General features: G+C 37.2%; 1 protein-coding gene across 1 annotated transcript in view; it reads left to right on the plus strand.

Moving 5' to 3' along the window:
• Positions 1-25595, plus strand: part of LOC122802299 (beta-arrestin-1) — a 915058-nt gene that overhangs the window by 266194 nt on the left and 623269 nt on the right. Inside the window, exon 4 of the mRNA XM_044071946.1 lies at positions 19761-19821. Coding sequence (XP_043927881.1) covers positions 19761-19821 — 61 coding nt within the window. The remainder of the gene's footprint in view (positions 1-19760; positions 19822-25595) is intronic.

The raw sequence follows: 25595 nt of genomic DNA on the forward strand, positions 1-25595 counted from the left end.
TACACAACTACCTACAACCCTAACCCAAACCCTAACCCTAAGGTCCGTCACTACCGCACTTACCTGACCCGCTCCCTAACCCTAACTCACTTATCCCGCCCTAACCCAAACACAATCACTACCGCACTTACCTGACCCGCTCCTAACCTAACTCACTTATCCCGCTAACCCAAACACAATCACTACTGCACACTTACCTGACCCGCTCCTAACCCTAACTCACTTAACCCACCCTATCCACACTTACCTTACTCGCACCCTAACGTCCGTCACTACCGCATACTTACACAGCCTTTTCCCATGTCGACATCCTCGGCGTCGGTGCTTTCATCCGTCGGGTCGGTCTTCTGCTTGTCGATCTTCTAGGTCCCGTCGCGTCGGTCTTCTGCGCTGTCGATCTTCTGGGGCTCGCGATTTCCCTGTCGATGTTCTGGCGTGTCGTTGAAGTGAGGTAGAACCATATATATATATATATATATATATATATATATATATATATATATATATATATATATATATTTATATATAAATATAATATACATATATATATGTAAATGTTTGTGCTTGTGTCCATGGGGGTGTGTCTGTACACTTATGTGTGTATGTGTGTGTAGGAATGTACATACAGGTGTGTTTAAATTTAAATATATTATCTCCTGGACTTCCAAAAGGGGCTTTGCCAGCAAAATTTATAACTGATATAGGTGCAGGTAGATGCATTCTCTCTTATCTCTCACACATCCACACACACACACACACACACACACACACACACACACACACACACACACACACACACACAAATAATTGCTTCTTTATATGTGTGTGTGTGTGTGTGTGTGTGTGTGTGTGTGTGTTTCTGTATATCTATTTACCTACATCTATCTATATATATAAATGAATGCATATCCTTATATTGAAATTTCACTAATTTGAAAGACAGTTGATCAAACACATCTGGTCGATCAGCAACATATCAAAAATCAAACAAAAAAAGAAAAACATTATGTGTATATTGGCAATAGTTCCTCAAATGCACATTACACTGAATGTGCATTATAAAACAAACAAAAAAACACTTTCTTTTCTCAAAGTGCAAGCCCCCTTAAGTCCCACCCTGCTACTTAAATGTACAAACTAGAAGGTTAAAAAACAGTGGAGAAATGGGAACAATCCCAAAATCCCAAATCTCACTGTTAACATTCTTACGGTAACCTAATGTTCAGTGAAACTGTCAGAAAGAGTCAGCTGATTGACAGGTTGACCAAAAAATAGTTGACAAAAATCCATGATACTATATCTATCTATCTATTTTTCTATCTATCTATCTATATATATATATATATATATATATATATATAGCTATGGATTCATTTCAGAAGACTGAAAGCCCAAAATCTTGAATTTCAAAAGACTGAGACCAAACTCCTGAAAGTTCAAAAGACTGAAAACTCAAAATAGTGAATTTCAGAATACTGAATCTCAAATTACTGAAAACAAGATACAGAGACAAATAAAAAACAAACCATATTACTTTTCTCCAAGTATAAGCAGGGGGGCTAGCCCCCTGCAATCCCCCCCCCCTGCTACTTAAATATATCAGCTCCGAGATCGCACTTCACTACACTAACATGAGTTATGTTATAGTACAGCAAGTTAGAACGGAACATGACTAAGGTTACAACAGGCAGTCATGAAACACGTAATGGTATGTTTGCCATTTTGTTCTGTGGAGTGCGATCTCAGAGATCTATACTTGGAGAAGTGGTAAACAGTTTATCTTTTATTTGTCTCTGTGTGTAGTTGTGCTGGAATATAGTAAGTGTTGGTATTCTCTGTGTTTTCAGTATTCTGAGATTCAGTATTTTGAGTTTTCCAGTCTTTTGAACTTTCAAGATTTTGGTCTCAGTCTTTTGAAATTCAAGATTTTGAGCTTCCAGTCTTCTGAAGTGAATCCATATCTATATATTTACAGCTTGTTTAGCCTTCTAATTTCATGCATTACATCAGCAACCCCTCTGATTATACCTTTGACCTCCTCATTCAGACTTCCCTTCTCCTCAATGACCCCCTCCCAGATACTTGAATCTGTTCACCTCTTCCACTATTTTCCCCTCTATCTACATTCTCAGCTTCTTCTGATTTCCCCCATTTGCTGCCATCATAACTGTCTTATCTGTACTCATTTTCATCACATGTGTTTTCAGGTTTCTATTCCAGTCTTGCTCAGAGCCTGCCTGTAATGCCACATCATCTGCAAACAGCAACTTTGTTGATCTGTCCCCTCCCATCTCTTTGCTAACATAGTCTATCACTAGTATGAACACCAGTGGGCTCACAGCTGAACCCTGATGCACACCCAGTTTCACTGGAAATTCCTCTGTGAGACTGAACACTGTTCACACTGGAGTCATTATGTCCTTGTACATATCCTGCACTAATTCTAGCAGTGCTTCCAGCACTTCAAACCATTGTTTAAATCAGTTTTCTTGGGACCTTGTCATATGCTTTCTCCAAGTCTGTGAATGCTCAGTCGGATTCTTTCTTCATTTCTAGCTTCTAAGTCAGTTGTGCTACATCCTGATCTGAATCCGAATCGCTCATCTCCCATCTTACTTTCTACTACCGTGCAAATTTCTCATTCACCCTGTCCAGAACTTTCATACAATGTGACAGGAGTTTGATACCTCTGTACTGCCAACAGTTGTAAATGTTGCCATTGTTCTTGAACACAGGCACTAGTATGCTTATTCTCTATTAATCCAGGATAGACCTTTCTCTCCATACTGCTATGAGTACCCTCAGAAGCCATTTCTCTCCTGTCTTTTCCAACATCTTGATCATATCTACTGTGACCTCATCTGAGCCTGCTGCTTTTCCAGACTTCAGTTTCCTTGGTGCTATTCTTACTTCTTCTATGGGGGGCTCCTCTTCTTCTTTCATCATAGGCTGTATCTTGGGCAGTACAGATTCTGTGGGGTTGCCTTCATTCTGAATCTGCAGGAAGTACTCCTGCCATCTGCCTTTGGTGTCCTGTGGACTGGTGAGCAGGTTGTTGCTGGCATCCCTTATGAAGGGTGCCTGACTATCTTCCTTTTCTTTCTGTCTTTGCCTTACAACATTATATAGTTTCTTTGAGCCATCTGCTGAGTTATTTTCCAGAAGTTGGTAGTGTGCCTCTGATGCCTTGTTCTTTGCTACTGCAACTTTTCTCTTAGGCATTTTGTTAGCCAACCAGTATTCCTTCTTAGCCTGATCCATATTTTCTATCTCCCACTTTTTCCTGCAATGCTTCTTTCTGTTGATGACTTTCTAGACTTCTGCATTCCACTACCATCTTTCCTTGTGTATCATATACATACCTGGCTTGGACACATATCTGTTCTGTAGTCCTCACACATGTTGTTTTGAGTTGTTGCCGCTCCGCCTATTTTCTCTTCATCTTCCTCTTGAGGTGTTAAGCCTTGAGTAACTCCTTGATCTGTTCTGTTGACCTTGCAAATGATTGTGGCAACCATTGGTTTATGCTATGGGCTGACTGTTTCTCTGGGGGTCACTTTGCAGTTACTGGTTCTACTCAAGTGCCCTTTCCTTAATAGGAAGAAGTCTACCTGAGTTGCATGTTTGCACTCTTGTATGTGATCTTGTGATTGTCTCTCTTTCACTATCATGAGTTGGCTACTATCAACAGACTAGAATGACCTCTTCTTCTTTATTCTTGTTGCCCCGCCCATGTGGACCTAGGCAGTCCTCATATCTTCTTCCTGTTACGATATGTGCATTTATGTCAGCCATTATCAACACCAGTTCATGCTGCCTTGCTTTATCTAGAGGGTTCTGCACCTGCTGTATGAATGCACTCCTTTCTTCACTATTACAACCTTGCTGTGGTGTACAGGCTAAGGTTATGAATACTGACATATCATTTAGCTAGTGTCTGACTGACATGAGTCTGTCACTACTTCTGATTACCTCCCTCACTCCCTTCTGTAGCCTCTCCCTCACCACATTTCCTGCACCATTTCAAGCCTGTTCTCCTCTTTAGTAGTACACTCTGGATCCCAAGCCAAATACTTGCTGCATTGCCCTTCCATCTTGTCTCCTGGATGCATAGGATGTCCAGCTTCCTCCTTACTATCCTGTCTTCCACATCCAAGCTGCAACCTGTCAGTGAACTTACATTGAGAGTAGCAATCATATTTTGCAGGCTGATTGGTTTTAAGTCCAGATTTCGCAAAACAGAGCTCCCTCAGGTAACTCAAGCTCAGCAATTGGACAGCAGCCAAGCAGTAGCTTATTGATCAAGAGCTTCTGGGCTTTATGGCAAGCACACACTCTGACAATAAAGGCACGTACACCCCTACCCACCATTAGCATGAGTCCCTGGTGTAGGTCAGAGTAGACCAGGTCCTCTACTCGCTTATTGCTGGCAAATACTCATGCCTATGCCTACTTGGTGACATTAATCAACACAACTGAATAGCCTAGTGCCCTATTTTTACACCACCAAGTGACTAGCCATGCCACAGCTCGCAATCTGTGACCCTTGTTCACTAATCATAATGATACTATGCACCACAGTAGATGCCCAAAGTGGTTGGTCTATACAACTTTTCCACCTTTAAGGTACTATCTATAGTTTGTGCTGCTAAACACAGCAACATTCTTGGGTGAGTTTGAGATGTAAACACTAAGCTTGTTTTCTAAGGTGGGAATAACCCCACAGAGACACAGGGAGAAGACAGAAATTCAAACAGGCATTGGCTGGAGGTCAAGATCAAACCTTGTTCCTTTTGTATTGGAGGCAAAGACTATAACCATTATGTCATCTGGTCTCTCTATAACAAGTGGAAGAAAAAAACCCAGAAATAACATATACCAACTCCAGGGCTCACAACCTTGAGGAAAGGAGAAAAATACCTGAATTATGTAATGGTAGATCTGCTGGAATGTCATAATTTCACTGACTATACTACCAGTAGATATTACCAAAATTTCAACAAACAGTAAATGCATGCAGTGAAAAATCATATAACACACATATGTATGTATATATATATATATATATATATATATATATATATATAAATATATATATATATATATATATATATATATATATATATATATGTATATATATATATATATATATATATCTATGGGTCTACTTCAAAACATTAAAATTTCATAACGTTTAAATTCACAACATTGCGACCAAAACATTGAAATCCCAAAACACTGAAAACCCAAAACAATGAAAACTCAGAATATTGAAAGTGTGCTTCATAACATTGAAAACTACAGTGCACATGTAAATAACATCCCCTTTACCTATAACACCTAACTAACAAACATACTTTATCACGATCACCATACAGTGAGGTTAGGAAATTTTTTCCACTGTAGTGCGATGTTGGAGTTGGTATATTTAATTTACGGGTGGTGTGGAGGGCAGAGCTATATATATATATATATATATATATATATATATATATGTATGCATTATATATTTTACATCATTATATGCTTTATATGTATTTACACACACACACACACACACACACACACACACACACACACACACACACACACACACACGCACACACACACGCACACACACACATGTACAAACACTACATATAGATACATAGCATTATTTTTCGCTGTACACTTCTTTGTTAGAAACTCCTTGGACACTTATATAAGTATCATCAATTGAATTTTAATTTACAACAAGCTTCATAAACAAGAGTATTTCTCTGTACAGGAGATACCATACTGTAGACATACACTAGTAAGGTGGGATCTCAGGCATACTCTATCATTTGTTTGCCATTATAAAGGTTTGGTATTATCTTTTATCATGCATCTTACCTTGAAGTTTTCCCGTATCCTGTTGTTGTAATGTAGTTGTTCCATCTGAATCCAGGAGCATATTAACCCCTAAATGGCTTTGTAACATACTTGAGAAGAAATGTCATGGCTGACTGCTATATTGTTATAAATGTATTACATGATAATAACTTGCAATGCAGCTTGGTGATTTCATCCAGTATCACGAGATGTTAATTACTGTACAAATTCTTGGAGCATTAGCCACCTCTATTTTGTAGGAGTTATGTTATAGTTTTTTGAAGTTATTATTAAAATTCTTTACATTAAATGTAACAGTTTTATTTTTATTTTTTTTTATATGTTTTGTTTAATGTCTAATGTATTAAAGGTTTCATATTTATTCTCATTATTATTAAAATCTTTGCCATAAAATATAATGTATTCAGAAATGCATATGCACTCCTTTTTATAGCAAGATTATTCAGAGAATTCTGGATAAGTGATGTAAAAACAACTAGAGCTACAATGGTATGAAGCCTCCAACAGGTAATACTTCATTGGCTTGATGAATAATGCTGCATACAGATATTGCAGTCCAGGAGCTCAATTAATGTAAATTATGTGTGTGTTCTGACCAAGAGTCTTACACTGAGATTAAAATAGTGCAGTAGTGGATTCAAAGACGTTCTTCCACACTATTGTGAGCAGGGTAGTGAGATCTGAATGTGGTAGTCATACAGTTCATGCTTATAGCTGTTAGAATCAGCAGTGGGGCTCTTAACAGCAGAGCAGACAAGTACTGTGAAGCTGTGTTTGTGTGTGTGTCTGTGTGTGTGTGTGTGTGTGTGTGTGTGTGTGTGTGTGTGTGTGTGTGTGTGTGTGTGTGTGTGTGTGTGTGTGTGTGTGTGTGCGCCTCTTTGATTATGTATGCCAACTGTTTCAATAGTGTTGTGTGGATTGGTAGCGGGAACACTTAACACGGTAATTCTAAGTGTGTCAAGTGTTTTATTCAAAGACATGCAAATGAGTCAATAATGAGCCTTTGCTAAATTAAGTCTTGCATTACTCTAGATTACTAGTTTGCTCTGTAATGCATGTAGAGCACCTGAGCAAAGCACTGTTTGTACTAGAAAATAACTTTTGAGAATGCCACCCATGATACTTATATACTTGTGTATATATATATATATATATATATATATATATATATATATATATATATATATATATATATAATATATATATATATATATATATATATATATATATATATATATATATATATATGTATATGTATGTATGTATATCTAAAATGTCTAGATATTTATAAGAGACTGAAAAGTGAAAATAAAGTAGTTAATATGCAATAGTATCAAGAAAAAAGGAGCAAGGGTTTTAAATTTATATTTGCATGCTACCTGTTTTTCGCATCTATATCATAAGATCGAACGCTAAAAATTGCAAACGCTCTTTTATCAAACTTAAAAATGTAAAACCTTAAAACATCGAAGGAACAGATCCTAAAAAAAAACAAAAAAAAATGTATAGGCAAAATAAAATGGGGGGTTTCTCCCCCACCCCGATGTGGGGGCTGTGCCCCCCCACCCACCAACTTAAATATACCAACTCCGAGATTGCCCCACAGTGGAGAAAACACCAAAGTCTGGAGCCTTCAACATTTTCAGGTTTCGCATTTTAAAGTTTAATATAAGAGCATTCCCTTATTTAACCGTTCCCTCTTCTGATAGGAAACCTGTTTTTCTATATATTTTGAACTTCTAGACTGCCACTGTAATAAATTAGTCTATCTTATTCCTTCAGTCCAAAAGCTGCATTTTATAATCCTTTATCATTTCCCTTTTTCAGATTATATTTTCTGTCCTTAGGATACAATTAAGCAATAGTTTTGCAACTCAGTCAGAAACATTACATCTTTACTAATGATTAAGGTTATTTCAATATTTATATAATATACACATTGATTACTTTAACAAGAGTGCTAAATTAATCAGTCATATACAAATTAACATGAAAGCCAGTCTTCATAACAACAGTAGCACATAATGTTCATTTTAAAGTATACATATGAGATTTTGAGGGGGGTTCATAAAGGTTATCACAAAGTGTAAGCTATGTGTACACTTTGTGTAACCTTTCTGAGTAAAAAGACAACAAAATCATTGTGGTAGGGCTATTCTTGAATTCATAAAAGTTACTTCAAGGTGCATACATGTGTACACCTATTGTTAACATTTATGAATTCCCCAGTTGTGATTTTATCCCTCCTTTTCTCTTCCTTTCTTTCATTTTACTATTTGGTATTATAGATTTTCTATTTCCTTCTTTCCATCTGCTTTTGGAATTATTGCACATTCACTTCATCAATTTTGAGTCAGTAAGTTGTCAAATATCAACTTTTCATATGCACAAAGGTATCACAGCCTATCTGTGAATGTTAACAGTCATAATAAAAATAGTAGCAAATACCAACAAGAATACTTTCTTCATATTTTCTGACCTTTAGTGTATGCATAGAACTATCTAACAGTCATATAGCTTTCTTTATTTCTTACTTTGTTTCCATTACATTACATTTTTAAACAATTTAAGGATGTTTACACAGTACTATATCAGTATTGTTATACTGCAATGCTTAACTTCTATAACGATTACTACAAAGAAGTACCAAGCAGTTATTGGTTATATATATGAGCTGTTAATGAGCTGTGTCCTATAGTTCAGTATTTGCTCTTTCAGTGTTCACTTGTTTACTATTAGAGAAAGTCCCATAATAAAATGTTTTTCCCAGCTGAGTCTGAAAATATTTTTTATGTATTTTTAAACTTTACCCTGTTAGCAGTCATAAAGAGATAAACAAAACAAACATTTTATTCTTCATAATGACTCTTTCAATAGGATAACAACTATTTGTAACTGTCAAGACTGAATGTTAATACAGAGAATTCTGGCTCTGATTTGATTCCAGTCATTTAAGTATACAAGGTTTGATTCCTTTCACATCCTTTTGCCTACTAAGTGACTCTGAGAGATAGTGCTTCCAAGTTGCCCCTAAATCCCTGAAAAAGGAAATTTATATCCAGTGTGCTAACCAGGATAATAGGACATTTATGTCCCGTGTTTTACCTGGGTAACATATTAAAGAGTTTATGAATTTCTTCTGCATCCATATACAAATAAATGTCATTTCAAAGAAAAAAATGCTATCAAAACACTACACATATCTAGAACTGTAGAAACAGTGGTCCATAAAGTACTTCTTGGCTAACAATCTATGGAAAGTGTACAAAATGGAAAGAAGAAATTACAAAGTAAGTTTATACAGAATGGAATTCTGTTTCAAACACACCAGAATATGTTTTTCCTTTGTAGGACTTAAACAGAGATTTTTTTTTTCTGCCTCAAGGCCCTATCCCTATAGTCTGTCTCAAACAGGCTTTCAAGGGGAGATCTATGCCTGGTGTACAGGGCATTATCAGACCACATTCTGATGGACCTCCTGCATTTCTCAAAACAAACAGTTCCAGAATTACCCATTCTAAAGACTTAAACTTTGCCTGTGATATAAGTAGGACCTGCTGGAGAGATAGGTATGTATCCCAGAGACTACCCCATCTATGGAACAGGCTCCCCATCCATGTTAAGCAGAGTTTCTCCCTAACCCAATTCAAGTGCAACTTGGACAATTGGATGGGAAAATAGAAATTCATCCCCTGTTTGGTATCTATGTCTCTAATGCAAACAGGTAACCTGTAAATGGTTCATCTCCCAAGCCCATGCTTACATGCTAAGGACATTCAGTGACCTAGGCCCGATTCCATGTGGTGTACTCTGTGGCTTGTTATAGGGCCTGCTACTGTTTAATTATCTAATTATCTCCTTGATTTATATCTGGCTATGCATCCAAATATATAGATATTTATAATCTTGGTTCTATACTAGCTTCTGTGAGCAATGTTGATATCATTATCGAGTAAGTCAGATTAGCTCTTGGGCAATAAAATCTGGATTCATATTTAGTGTAAGCTTATGTATTTTGGTAGACCCACAATCATGGGAACATAATATTTGGCCGAATACTGTTTTAGAGATGGCATGTATGAAAGATGTAGGGATCAATATGATTATTAATAGGACAAATATAAAATTTGGAGACATCTTATCTCTGGTAGAAGCCAAGATAATTTAAAAGACTATTATATCAAGAGATCCCAATGTGTTGTGCTTTCCTTATAAGTCTCTTATCTAACCTTTTATTGAGTCTATTTTATAAACATAGCCATAAAGAAGTCAACATGTTATATTTAATTCAGCAGAAATTCACAAGAATAATATCAATTTTTACATCATTTAGACTTCTCAGATAGGTTGCAACAATTGAACTTAACAGTGTGTCTTATAACTGATTAGTGGTGAAATGTATCTATGGATCAAGTGCTTTGTAAATCCATTCTGTTTAAGTTTTTTGTTTAAATATTATTATGAATCTACATGATAATAGCTATGCTAAATTAAATTATTAGTCACTTGATTGAACAATAAAGAGGGATACATTTATTACCTCAAAATTACAAAATTATCAATAGCATACCTATGCTAGTAAAACAAAGTAAAACCTTGCACAAATGTAAAGATGGTTTTGATGCATTGTCTGGTGACAAGAAATTTACTGGTTCATTAAGGGAATCTGCATCACTAGTGGTTATTTAGTCTGAATACATAAACTATGAATCTATTAATCTTTGTGTATAATCAAAATATTACTATATCTCATTGCTAGATTATATACTCGTGTATCTGCTGCCATGGCTGTGGGACACACATTAGTGCTATTCACCAGATTTGTGTCAAAAGGCCAGATCTACAGGTGCAGGCAACTGATACAATATGAATTTATAAGTCACATACTTGGGAAAATTACACAAATAGGTATGGTATTTGAAGACATATATGAAATGACTGTAGGAACTCATCTAAAGAAAGTCCTCCACTTGGTGTATGGTTGCAGGGTGACTTTCATAACAACTCATACTAGAAACAGATCTTGGGAGGAAGTGACATGCCAACTGTGAGGCACATGAGGCATTATTTTATCACATTGCATCATAGAAGCCTTTATTTTAGCCTGAAATATTGTTGTTAATGCATAAGATTAAAAATTAGGAAACATGATGATTTTATTTGTAATAACTTCAAGATGGTAGCATATACTGTCTGAAATGAATTTTACCACATAGTATTGTCTTATATGTCTCAGTCATCATCTAGAAATGCAGCAATGTAGATTTCAGCATTTCAGTGGTACTTAATATGAACTGTATTAATTTACATTGATTATTACTGATGATTTAGTAATATAAAACTAAAGTGAAATGCAAGTTGGTCACTAAAAGAAACACTGTACATAATCTATGCTTTTACTTGGAACACAACATGATATATGTTACTCTAGAAATTACTGTTCCTTGCTATGTTAAAAAAGTAATAGTATGTCTTAATGATGAGTAATTCACTGTCACTGACTGTGAAATTAAAAAAGAATTGCCTCATCTTAGATGCAACATTTGTTATCTAAAGCTGCTGCAAGTTGAACATTACATTTTTTTGATACACACTGACCTTGCAGTCAGAATTGTGAAGTCTGGCATACATCAGCAATACACTTATTTATGATGGATGTAGGCAGACAGCTACTACAATGGAAACATTTATTTCTTATTTTTAGACTTTTGCACTACTTGATCGTATATACTGTACATGTCTATAAATCTGGCACAGCTCCATATGAAAATCCAAATTTAATAACCAGACTGCCTCAGGAGTAAATACAAGCAACAAACCAGTTTTCCCTCCTGTTACAAGAAGCTTCTTCAGTGCATTCAAACATAATAACACACCAACAAAACATAATAACACACCAACATTTAAATAAAAAAATGCTGGTAGAAAACATAATGCATAAATATTTAAATGGGTAAACATTTTTGAATGCTAATAAACAGGCAACATACATTATATCATGTCATTTAAACCTTTACACTGTGTTGCACCCAATGTAATAGTCCACTTCCTCTCTTTTTGATGTAAAATATGTAACTTATTAAATGTATTAGGAGAGGATGAAATAACTCTATCAATTCAAAAAAATTTAAATATTGTACTAGGGTGTTATACTTTATGTCTAACTAAGGGACTCCTATCCCCTACTGTGTCTAATGTCACCAGTATGTAAAATAATCTTTTGTTTAAATGGACCTGATGTTTCCACACATAAAAAAGCACCACAAAGACATTATACAAGTTAAATCACTCACTAGGTAGAACATGTAATGATTTCAGAAATATAATAAACCCTGGCTGTATTTAATGAAGTAAAAAATACAGTTTTCATAGCAAGAGAGCAACAAAAATATATTTCCCACAACCAATTAGTTTAATCCCTAGAAATGGATGATCCAATGTTGTCTCTTTTCATCTGATTCAATGTTTTGTAATCAGATCCAACCAGATCCAACATCAGCATCTTTAGAAGCTATGCATCCAGGGTTCTGACTCATGCCCTACCCATAACCCCTCTCCTCCTGCAAAATACCTCAGATCTCATTTGCCACCTGATCAAGAAAGACATGTTTTCCAGGGCTCTGAAAAGTAGTTTTACAGCTAAGTGGTTAATTTCTTCTCTCTGTGCCATTTCTGACAGCTTCTTTCCCCTTTCACCTTCCCTCCTAGTACCAATATAATTTTTTTAAAAATCTGTTTTCTATATTTAATCATAAACCCTTCTACTGCTGTTTTCTCTATTTGGCACATATTTTCTTGGTGTTATATGTATTTTATATAGTTTTCAATCAAATGTTAGACACACAGAAGGTAGAGTCAAGCTGAGCATATCCTGCCTACCAACAGTCAGAATGTCAAATACCAATATTACTGACTTTTCAAACTTGTCCCCCTTCCGGACCCATGTTAGCACTTGATAATGAGTCCAGAGCAGAAGGGAGTTTCAGCATTTGGAGTATATTTCAGCCATGCCAGTTTTTGGCATGTTTACTTTCGTGGTAAGGTTACATTAATTGCATGACACAACCTTTTGAGTATCGCGCATTTGATAGGAAACCATTTTATATATAGTCAGCTAGTGTTTAGTGTTTTTGCATTTTAACAGGACCATCCTATGCTTGGGCAATATTATGCCCTTACCATGGCAGACAAGGTTCAGTGATTCAAAGAATGCATGGCTAGTAGCCATAATATCTTGCTGCAGGGCCCACACTCCTGTTGCATTTATTTCCTGGGCGCAGCTTATCTAAACATTGAATTTGAGGCATGTCCCTCCTTTGGTTCTAGGGCCCTTCAGGGTCATAGAGACAAACTAGTTTTAAAAGGTCTAATTCCTCAATAAACAGTAATACATCCAAGCTTCAACTTCCACTGCTAGTTCCAAAGAAAAAGAAAGGGAGAAAGACAAGTCATCTAAAAAGAGGTCAGATAAAACCAGAAAACAGTCTCCAGAAGCACTGGAACCCTTGGTGTGACAGAAAATTCCTCAACAAGTGGCTCTGACTCTTCCTTGGATCAAGTCACCAATGCCTCCTCCTCATTTTTCACTGGAGCCAGTGAGTCTTTGGCTCCATTCCCCTTTCTTACAAAAAAGGCACTCATTGAGACCACCTTCAGTGGCTTCATCTTCTAGGTATGTTCGATCATCATAAAGCCTTACTGAGGCAGATGTCAACAGGATGACGCAGAGGTTCCTTTGGATGCAAATTCAACTAAGGCTTCTCCTGGCTCCATCAATGAATACATCTTAAGAATGGCTCAAACAACCCCTCTGTTTATATCACTCACTCCTTTTCTTTCTTTGGATCCAAGGCCCATGGATACGAGTCTACTGGGCATACCCATGTTGGAGGTGCAGTCTTCTTAACTTCAACTCTGACAGTTTCCCCTTACTCTCTCTACTCTGATGTCATTGGATTTAGATGACTCTTGGAGCTGAAGCATAGGTGCTGGGGCACAAGGCAGTGATTTGACACCAAACCTTTTGCAACCATTTCTGTTCACTGGCACCTCTTCAGGTCCAGGAAGGTTGGGGAGGTTCTTCCTACATCTCACCCAGATGGTCTGCTAGTCTCTTCAACCCAGATCATCACCTCAGCATTCAAGGCCTTCAAAATTATTCATGCTAGGCCAAGGGAAGAGATGTTTTCCATGTTTGACTCTGTGCCAACCCCTTTTGAACATTGTGGCTCACTCAGCATGTCCAAATTGACAGAGACAGTCTGCTTCATTCAGTCTCAGGGCTGCTCACTACTTGAGTTCCCGGTCTAACTCTGACCCATTTCTGGAAGTCCCCAGGAAATAGACTTGTAAGAGGAGCCATTTATATTCTTCTGTGGAATCAGTCACTGAAGACACCAATTTTGATGACAGGGATGTATCCCCAAGATTCTTTCTAGACAACATCACTTTTGGTGACATTTTGGAATTGGTGAAACAACAAGGGGGTTAGTTCAGTGATACACCTTCCCCTGAGGAGTCTGTGTTCCTCAAGTTATTTGAAGCTGGCTCTTCTACCTCCTGGGTGATGCCACTTGCTAATGCACTTATAGACTTGGTAGCACAGTAGGCTTGGTGGGATCCTGACATGACAAAGCCAATTCCTAAGAAGCCAGATAAAGTCTTGGTTGCACCTAAGGACAAAGAACACTGGACAAAGGGTCCCCTGGTAGATGCCATGGTTGTGGTAGCAGCCACTAATAAGGAACTGTCTGAGGGGAGTACATCTGACCATCCTGTTAACAGGGAATCAAGAGTGTTGGACAGATTTGGGAAATGGATGTATGTTTCAGTGACTTTCACACTTAGAGCACTGAGCTTCCTGTCCCACATGATGCATTTCATGTGGGACTTGACTATGGAACTCACCAAGTCCCTCAGGGAATCTACTAACAAAACATCCACAAAGCAATGGAGATTCAGTTGTCTACTTTACAGTCGATGTCCAATGCATCTGCTTTCTAATGCAGCTGATGCTATGGTGAGAGTAGCAGGTGCTGGCTTAGCCATCCTCTGGCACATCTGAATGCAATTGTGTTGCTTTGCAGAAGGCTTCAAGCTGTCCTTCCTTAATTCCCCCTTTGATGGCTCCACATTTTTTGGACCAAAGGTCAAGGAAATCACCAGAAGTGAACAGGGTGGTAAGACCCATTCTGCCATTGGAATCCACATCTCCACCCCTCAGAGAACCTTTTCCAGGAAAAAGAGGAATGGTAAGAAGATGGGAATTAGCAAATCTCGTGTTCATTCAGGACGCTTCTGCAGACAGGTCCTCCTGAGGCAGAAGGAGGACAATTTCAGTGGATGGTGCTTAAGGAAAGTGGCAGACCACAGAATATGGGATTTCACAGCTCTTTTTTCTGAGAAATCCTTCAAGCACTCCTGAATGATTGCCCAACTGCTTCACTCTGGAGGCAGTCAGTGGGCACTTATTCCTGCACCCTGAAGTCTAGCAGGCCATCACATCAAATACTTGAGTGCTCAGGTTAGTCACCAGAGGCTACATGCTTCCCTTTGTTTCTTCTCCTCTGTAGAAAATAACAATTCTTGTAATACCCCTGATCAGATGGAATCCACAACAGCAGAAGTTTTAAAGCTGTTGAAAAAAAAGAGTTATCCAGCATGTCCCTCCGGACCAGTTAGAATATGGTGTCTATTCCAGGTACATTTTAGCTTTAGGGTCAAGGATTGTATCTCTGCATTAGGCAGCCTTGCAAGTTGCCCAGCAGCCCTCACCTCCTGCAAGACTTATTCTTCAGTTGCATAGGCTGATTGCTTTGACAGTAACATTAGTTCCCCTAGCCAGATACCACATGAGAGATCTTCAATGGACCCTTAATGTGCAATGGTCTCAGTTTTTGCATTCTCTTCATGCTCAGATTCATCTAATGCCTGGCTGTAAATCTCACATCAGATGATGGTTAATCTTGACAGCTCTCCTTGAAGATTGACACTTTTCTCCACATCTCTTCACAACCATAGTAATCATGGAAGCTTTCCTTCTGGGGTGGAAGGTGGGGCATTTCAAAGGTAAGATGGGATAATGTTCTTAGTCAAACATGGAGGCCAGTCTCCAGGTCAAAGTCCTGGAGATGAAAGTAGTTCTCCTAGCATTTGCAAGCTTTTCAGGACTCTTTCCTCAGGAGTATGATCTCCATCCAGATGGACAACATATCAGTAGTCTGGTACATCAGCAAAGAAGGCAGAACCCATTCATATCCTTTATGTCTGGAGGCCATGAGAGTGTGGCAATGGGCAATTTCTTCCCATTGATTTCTCATAGCAACATATATACCCTGGAGTTCCAATGAATTAGTGGACAAATTGAGAAGATCCATCCTTCTGCCTCATGAGTTGTCATTCAATCAAGCAGTGGCTAACCATATATTCAGACAGTGGGGCCAGCCATGCTGTGGCATTTTTGCTTCATGTCAAAATGACAAGTGCAGCAGTTACTTTACCCTAATCCCTCTGCAGAGATAGTCACTGAGAAATGCTGTTGTCCACAGTTGGCCCCAACCTCTTCTATATGCCTTTCCCTCCTTATCTGTAATAACATCATTTTTTCAGAAAGCAAGAAGGTACAAAGCCAAGGTAATCCACATTGCTCTGTTCTTGCCCTGACAAGTTTGGTTCCCCTTCCTTTGGCCTTATCAAGTACATCCTCCCTGGACTTTGGACTAGTGGCCACATCTTCTGACTCACTCATTTGGGCAGCCACATCCAGACCCAGAGACACTAAAGCTTACCACATGGTTCCTTCAATTTAAATGGTGGCCAGAGATGCCAGCCTTTCCACTCAAGTGATTTACATTTTGTTAGCGTCTGAAAAATCGAGTACCAGAAACATTTACAGTATCAAATGGAAGAAGTTTTCTATCTGAGCAGCCTGTAAAAGGATAGATCCCTTTTCCACCCCTATCCCTTCTATTCTAGATTTCTTGTCAAGTCTTTTCCAAAAAAGGCTGTAGGTTTTCAGCAATCAAAGTGCAATTAAGGCTATTTCCAATTTCCATTTTGGACACAAAAGGGACCTTCTTATTGACACTCCCCATAAGGGACTGTATCATAACTATCATGCTTCAAGCATTAACAAAACATTCATTTGAACTAGCAGCTACAGTAGAGTTATCTTTCTTGGAAGACTATTTTTACATAAAAGATCTCCAAGTTAGAAGCACTTTCTTGTAAATCTACTTACCTGATTTTCTATAATGATAGGATTTCTTTGAGAACAAATCCCATGTTGATCCCAAAAGTGGCATCCAAAATTAACCTTAATCAAACTATTACTTTATAAGTATTCTTCCCAAAAGTAAACTCTGCATTTATTAGATATTCACAGATAACATAGATTTTATCTTTACAGGACTAAAGATTTCAGGAGATCAGATCAGCTGTTTAACGTTCTCTAGATTCAAGTTAGGCCAGGATGTATCTGAAGTCACTCTGTCAAAGTGAGTATCAGATTTTATAGGTTTTGTCTCTCTTTAACAAAAAAAAAACCAACTCAGTTAACAATGTCTATTGCTACTTCTACTGCCTTTATGTGTACTGTTCCTGAAGATAAAATCTGTGCTGCAGCAACTTGGACAACAGTTCACACATTCATATCCCATTAAAAGCTGGATATACAGTGAGGATCCCATACATCTTTAGACTCCTCTGTTCTCTGGAAAATTCTTCATTAATACCAACCAGGATTTGTGGCAGCTAGAGAATGTGTCCCAAAGGTTGAATCAGATGAAAAAGGACAACATTGGATATGAATTTCACATGCTTATTATAACAATGGATCTGTGTTGTATTCTTTTCATCCAATTCAACATCTCTCTCTCTCTCCTTCCCCCCTTCCAAATTCTCACCTGGTGCTTCTCTTTGATGAAATGAACCTAACCAGGAGCCATGTCATTACACAACCTCATTTGGTTGATTTTTCTCCAGGTGATGTTCTGGTATAATTTTTGGGGGTTTATATCATTTCATTGTAGTTTACATACCTCGAATGGCTATTCATCTAACTGACATCATGGAATGGCCCTTCATCAAATATTTTTCACAACGAAAGAAGTCATTTGGGCAACATACAGAAATTTTCCCTTTTCCCCACTATAGTGCGATCTTGGAGTTGGTATATATAAATAGGGGGTGTGGGTGGAGCAGTCCCCCACATTGGGAGGGTGTGGGGGTGTAGCCAAACACTTTGGTGGGTTTGATGTACTGTAGCATGTGTGTAGGTAGGTATGCTGGCCAAGTGATTTTGTATTGTGAGAAAAATGTTCTCTGATGTGAACATTTGATGAAGGGCCATTCAGTGAAGTCACTTCGGTCAATAGCCGTTCATGTAAGTAAACTTTGATGAAGTGATATAGACCCAGTTTTTGTGTTATCATTTATGAGATAATAAATTTGTTTACTGATAAGTAGACACACTCAATATGAAATCTTTTGGAGAAAGAAAAAGATTGTGGGTAGGGGAGAAGTAAGTGGCTTGGATCCATAGCTTCTAAAGATGCTGAGGTGCCGAGGTGAGACCCGGACAGATCTGATAAACCAAAGGTTGAACTAGATGAAAAGAAGACAACTTCATCATGATGAGAATCACAGTTTAATATTTTAATGATTGATTTTAGAAAAATAGGTACACTGCGGTGGTGGTGCTGCGGTAGCGTTGCCGCCTCACAGTTAGACGTTACCCGTTCAATTCTCAGTTATACCGTCTTCTGTGTGGTGACATGCATGAATGGGCATTCCTTCGTTGAAGGTTGTGCGTTAGGCCCGGCAAGCCAGCATGTAAAAATCTACTGCCAATCATTAGCGGACCGGAGTTCTGCTGTGGCGACCCCTAACTGGGAAAAGCTGAAAGACACAACAAGTACTTCTGATGAAGTTCCTGATATAATCGGAATGAAATCTCTAACTCTGTGTACAATAAATGGTTTTCAGTTTGAAGTTTCTCAGTGTCATTGAATTAGTATTACAGGATTTCTTCATTCATTATGAGGAGTACATAACTTTTGTTTTATGCATTTCCCTTTATGGATTCTTAAAACAAGATAAATGTTATGCAATTGGTTTGTCTTTTCTGTAAGTTTAAATACATTTCTCCATAACTACTTTATTATGAAACTTACCAGCTATTAAAATAGGCCAAAACTTATTAATAATAGATTTTATATGGCACTGTGTCTTCTTGGCTTCTTGGTTGTTTTATATATATATATATATATATATATATATATATATATATATATATATATATATATATATATATATATATATATATATATATATATATGAATATAGATATAGAAATATACTACTTTAATTAAATATCTCCACAGAACATTGATTTAGCTAATATTGACACGTGAAAGTCAGCAAAACAATGCTGACATGATATTGTGCATGCTTCTACAATATACCACAAAGCATGCAAATTTAAACACATGTTTTTTTGCTGGGGGTAAGCCCTACTACACCCACCAATTGGAGGGCTGCACCCCTCTTGCTAATTATTTATTCCAACTTCCAGACTGTACAATCCCTGAGGAAAGGACATATGTACACAAACACAGACACACACACAAATACACACACACATACACACAGGCACACACATACACACACGTGCAAGCATGCATGGTCAATGCCTCCTTTTACAGTACAAGAAAAAAGAATTAAAAAAAAAAGTTACTTACCTCACTACACAAGGTAAGAATAACAGCAGTTAGTTATGTTGATTGTTGATAACAGTAAATCTGCTTTTCAGAAAATTATCAACTGCTGCTCTTTGTAAACAGATTATTACACTACATCTTCTTCCTTTCTCTCTCTTCCTCTCTTAGTTGACAGTTTATCTTGGAAAGAGGGATTTTGTTGATCATGTGAACATTGTGGATCCAGTTGGTAAGTAGACTATATGGTATACTTAAAATTAAATTATAACACATTTTGACAAAATCTTTGGAACTCAGATGCTTCATTTGGTGGTGGTATTTGCTTTGCATCATTAGGCTTATCAGTAGTGTAAATCAAATGGTGATAATTCCTCAAAGCAAAGAGCAATGGAACACTCAGTTGAATGAAACTGTGACATGATGGTAAAATATAGTATAAGTCCACAGTTAATGGCTTTAAGTGGACCATGATTGGTTCTGAGGGGATAAGAACGTAAATACTCACAGCTCTGTTAGGACCAGGAGGACTATATGCCCGAAGCTATGGTATTGATGTAGTTCTTTCTTATGCTACTACAGGTCAATGCTTTCCACTTTAGCATACTCCAATAGTCTTTATTAAAAGAGACTCACTCCTATGAATGCTTGCAAAGGGTATTGTATTCCAAAACATGGTGTAGAGATGGTCATTAGTTTTTTGTTTATTTACTTATTTTATTTTGATTTTGTTTACTAGGACTGCCTGACTGTGTTTAATCAAAACCCCATTTTTAATGAAGGACCGGGGAAAATGCTCCAACATATTAATAACTTTCTAAAGCAGACATTCAGTAATATACATGAACAGACATTAAGTAATATACATTAACAATTGCACATACATTTTGCTAATTGTATTACATTCTTGTGAAATAAAGGCAACTATTACAATATTAAAGGTACTTATGCATTAGCAGATGTTGAACACTGACCATTTGAAGAGTTGTGTTAGTGGGACTTTTCACATATATAATAGATGTTGTGATTAATGCTTAGAAATTGAAAGAAATGGAGGTGTGGGAAGGAAGCAGGCAAGACAGAAAATGTTAATATTGTAGTTAAGAGATGGATTATAAAGCAGGCTCAGAGGCAAAATTATATATTTATATATATATATATGGATTCACTTCACTTGACCAAAAACCCATTTGCTTTGCATCATTAGGCTTATCAGTAGTGTAAATCAAATGGTGATAATTCCTCAAAGCAAAGAGCAATGGAACACTCAGTTGAATGAAATGGTGACATGATGGTAAAATAAATATAATATAAGTCCACAGTTAATGGCTTTAAGTGGACCATGATTGGTTCTGAGGGGATAAGAACGTAAATACTCACAGCTCTGTTAGGACCAGGAGGACTATATGCCCGAAGCTATGGTATTGATGTAGTCCTTTCTTATGCTACTACAGGTCAATGCTTTCCACTTTAGCATACTCCAATAGTCTTTATTAAAAGAGACTCACTTCTATGAATGCTTGCAAAGGGTATTGTATTCCAAAGCATGGTGTAGAGATGGTCATTAGTTCTTTATTTATTTACTTATTTTATTTTGATTTTGTTTACTAGGACTGCCTGACTGTGTTTAATCAAAACCCCATTTTTAGTGAAGGACCGGGGAAAATGCTCCCAACATATTAATACATTTATAAAGCAAACATTCAGTAATATACATGAACAGACATTAAGTAATATACATTAACAATTGCACATACATTTTGCTAATTGTATTACTTTCTTGTGAAATAAAGGCAATTATTACAATATTAAAGGTACTTATGCATTAGCAGATGTTGAACACTGACCATTTGAAGAGGTGTGTTAGTGGGACTTTTCACATATATAATAGATGTTGTGATTAATGCTTAGAAATTGAAAGAAATGGAGGTGTGGGAAGGAAGCAGGCAAGACAGAAAATGTTAATATTGTAGTTAAGAGATGGATTATAAAGCAGGCTCAGAGGCAAAATTATATATTTTTATATATATATATATATATATATATATATATATATATATATATATGGATTCACTTCACTTGACCAAAAACCCATTTGACCGAAATTCATTTCAACGAGACAAAATCTCCAAAAAGTCAAATGACCGAAAACTCATTTGACCGAATCCCATTTCACCAAAAATAGTAGTGGTAGTGTATATGCCCCTTTCCCCACTGTAGTCGACCCTGGAGTTCGTATATATAGTTAGGGGGGGGTGCTAGGCACAGCCCCCCCCCACATTGGGGGGTGTGGGGGGTGTAGCCCCCCCCACCTAATTTGGTTAAAAACTACTTACTTACTTACTCTCTTAACAGACACTGGACAATATAAAACCAAGCTAGGTTTTATATTAAGATTTGGTCTCGATGAAATGAATTTCAGTCAAATGAGTTTTCGGTCAAGTGAAGTGAATCCATACATACATATATATATATATATATATATATATATATATATACACACGCACATATATATAGATATATATATATATAATATATATATATATGTATATATATATATATATATATATATATATATATATATATATGGTTCTACCTGACATAGTCGAAACCACACAACACCGACAACCACATCACCGACACCACATATTCGACAGTCCATAAACACGAAACCACACATAACCGACAACGAAATAACCGACGGTACACAAACACGAAACCCCATACACTGCACACACCACAATAACAATTAAAAACAAAACACATCCCCATTCCACAAACCACACACACAACACAAGCACACCAAAATCCTTACAAGCCCACACTAAACCTTACCCTAACCCTAAGGACCGTCACTATCGCTTACCTACCCGGCTCCTAACCCTAACTCACTTAACCGCCTATCGCCCCTAACCTAACTCACTTAACCCACCCCTATCGCTAACCCTAACTCACTTAACCCACCCCTATCGCTCCTAACCTAACTCACTTAACCCACCCCTATCGCTCCTAACCCTAACTCACTTAACCCACCCCTATCCCCACAGACCGTCAATCTCCACACTTACCTGCCTCGCACCCTAACGTCCGTCACTACCGCATACTCACACAGCCTTTCCCCATGTCGGCATCCTCGGTGTTGGTGTTGTCATCCGTCGTGTCGGTCTTCTGCATTGTCGATGTTCTGCCACTCGCGATTCGCGTCGGTCTTCTTCGATTTCGATCTTCTGGAGCTCCGGATTCCGATGTCGGTCTTCTGCGCTGTCGACGAAGTCAGGTAGAACCATATATACACATGTGTAGATATTGTAAGGTATATATTAAAAATGCAGAACTTGGGGGGTGAGCAGTTTCCCAAAACTATGTCTGCATTTAGGAAATCCTAGCAAAAAAGTTCAGGTATTGGTGAAGACTGGCTGTGGGACATAAATTTCTGAATGAAGACGATATGGCATATACCCTGGAAATATACATGAGCTGATCTATTGATTTGTTAGGTGAAGTTTTAGACATGTTTTAAATGAGCATGCATTCTGAATGGATTTCAGTAGCAGCGGAATATGGTTTCAGAGATTAGCTGCACTATTTGAATGTAGAGTCACCTGCAGTATTATTTGGTTATAGAGCTTAAGGATTTTTCTGTAGAGTGAAAAGTGCTGTTAGGGAGTAGTGTTGTATTAAAGTTTTAAGGATTGGTCAAATTTCTGTAGTTTTGTTACAAATTTCTAGTCATTTTTTGCATTTAAATAGCAGAGGAAGAGGTACAAGAAAAGGCATAAACAGCACAATCTTTATTACAGTTGTAATAATTTCTACAGCCACATTTTCTCTCAACATTATTGTCCAATTTATAGGCTGTTTAAAATCTTTCCATTTGTTTTTGGAGTGTCAGTCTCATGTATGAAATGGTTCTACCTTTTCTAAGAGGCTTTAATTATGTGATACCTTTTATAGAATAAAAAGGCCCCTTACCACCTTAAGCGGTAATTCATGAGCATCTTCCACTTCTCCTAAATTATAGATTTAATTTCTATCCCATCTGCACTAATGGTGATTTCTATTTCTGCAGCTGTGGGATCAGAATATTTATTGCTAAAACCTAAAGCAACCTCAGTCATTATTTCCAACAGATCTGTTGGTTTTATCTTTATCAAAACTCGTCCACACTTTTGCCACATATTTTTACCAGGTAAATTGTTTACTGCTTGTACTTTTGAAATGAATTGCCTGGATTACAACCAAACAAAGCCAAATTATCAGCCAACTGTGCTCAGTTTCTAAGGGTAACATTCAGCCCCTTTTTAGGTCAGTACATTTTCAGAAATGGGATTAAAGGAAATATCTGTAACCTTAACATTTCCAGTGACTACTCAATATAGTCCAAAGGTTTTGCTTATGGAGTATCAGGTATAATATTTATACCTCTGCAGTCAATGACGGTGGAACCAGTATTTGTTTCTCACCCTTCTTTTGAGAAATCTCGCTGCTTCCAAACATCAGGCTTGCTTATACATTATAGGAGCATAGGAAATGCAAGGCAACTAAGTCTTGCAACAATTTACACCTCACCAGTATCCTTTCTCATACTGAACCTACTGTCTTGAGATGGGCGTAAATTTGTGATTACTTGCCCAATCATCCAGTTCACATTCAAAGAAAGATAATGTACCACACTCCTTAATATGTAGCTGGAGTCTGTTCTAGATTGTGTGTGGGTGGAGGGTGTAATAAACCAATCTGTTGCACTTGTTTTATTTATGTGCTGGGGAAGACTTTTATCCCTTTTTCTGGTATTTGTAAGACTATTTGATTTGTGTATCTGCAAAATATCTAGGATTACTGGTTCTATAAAGGCATGGATAACTCTCCCCTCAGGAATCTACAAGATAATGAATACAAGGACTGTGCATCCTGTCTTTCCTGCTAGCTTAAGGTTTTTAAGCCCTTGATCTTCTTAATTAGGAATCTCTGTGGTCTTTCTAAATGTGAGGTACATCCTAAAGGGGCATTTTATATTCAGTATTCAACCCAATCAATGCTGAATATAATGGGGCAATGACCTCCTTGTATCTGGATGATATTCCCTTTGCAATTAGTTTCACCAAGTATAATATCCTGGCTGTTGTCATTTCATTACGATCAAAGGAGAGGAAATTATTAATCCAAGCGTTTAATCAATTTTCTGATTTTATCCTTGCTTTGAGGGTCTTTTGCCTGCTGTATACCTCAAGGAGTATTGTTTCTATTACTGTAGAATTATTGTAAAATGTATTATGTTGGAATACAACCAAGGTGTTTTGCTCTTGAATTTCCCATTATATGAAGACTTAGTAGGGTCTGCCAGTTCTATACATTTATCTTGGAGGAGACAGACCTTTATGAGTAGCTTCCTACTGTGGCAGCATCTATAGTTGTGCTGGTATAAGTAAATTTTGAACCTTTATCATAGAATTTCATGAGATTTATATGTATGATATCCTTAAATTCAATGATATTATCTGCAGGTTTAGAGGTTTTAAAGTTAAAGGTCACTAGTTTATGATCCAACATAACTAGAGAAGGAGATATCACGGAATAGTACATGAAGAACTTTGTTCATAAGGAAATGGTTAAGAATATTTTGCCTTCTAGTTGGTTTGTAAACAGTCTGCTTCTGGGAGGTTTTGTTTATGAAATTTAGAATCTTTTCTGCATACCCTACATTTGAGGTTCCGTTTTTTTGATGGGTAGTTAAAGCCTCCCAATATAATAGAGTTCTTGCTTATGGGAAATTCATTGATTACATTTAGAAACCTTACATGATAGTATTAAATCCTTAAACTATTTTGCTAGATTACTACAACTCTCCATAGACTCAGTAGCTACTGGCTGTACTCAGGTGAACTGTGTCTTGTTTTCTGTAGGCTAATAAAGCCAAAACCAGCTAGTCATGACATGACATAACATAATTTATTGGAATACTACATGGCTTTCTGTGGAGATCTGCACTGTGCATTCATAAAAAAA

This window comes from Protopterus annectens, chromosome 5.part0 (assembly GCF_019279795.1).
Source record: "Protopterus annectens isolate FY-2018-M chromosome 5.part0, PAN1.0, whole genome shotgun sequence".
NCBI lineage: Eukaryota > Metazoa > Chordata > Ceratodontiformes > Protopteridae > Protopterus > Protopterus annectens.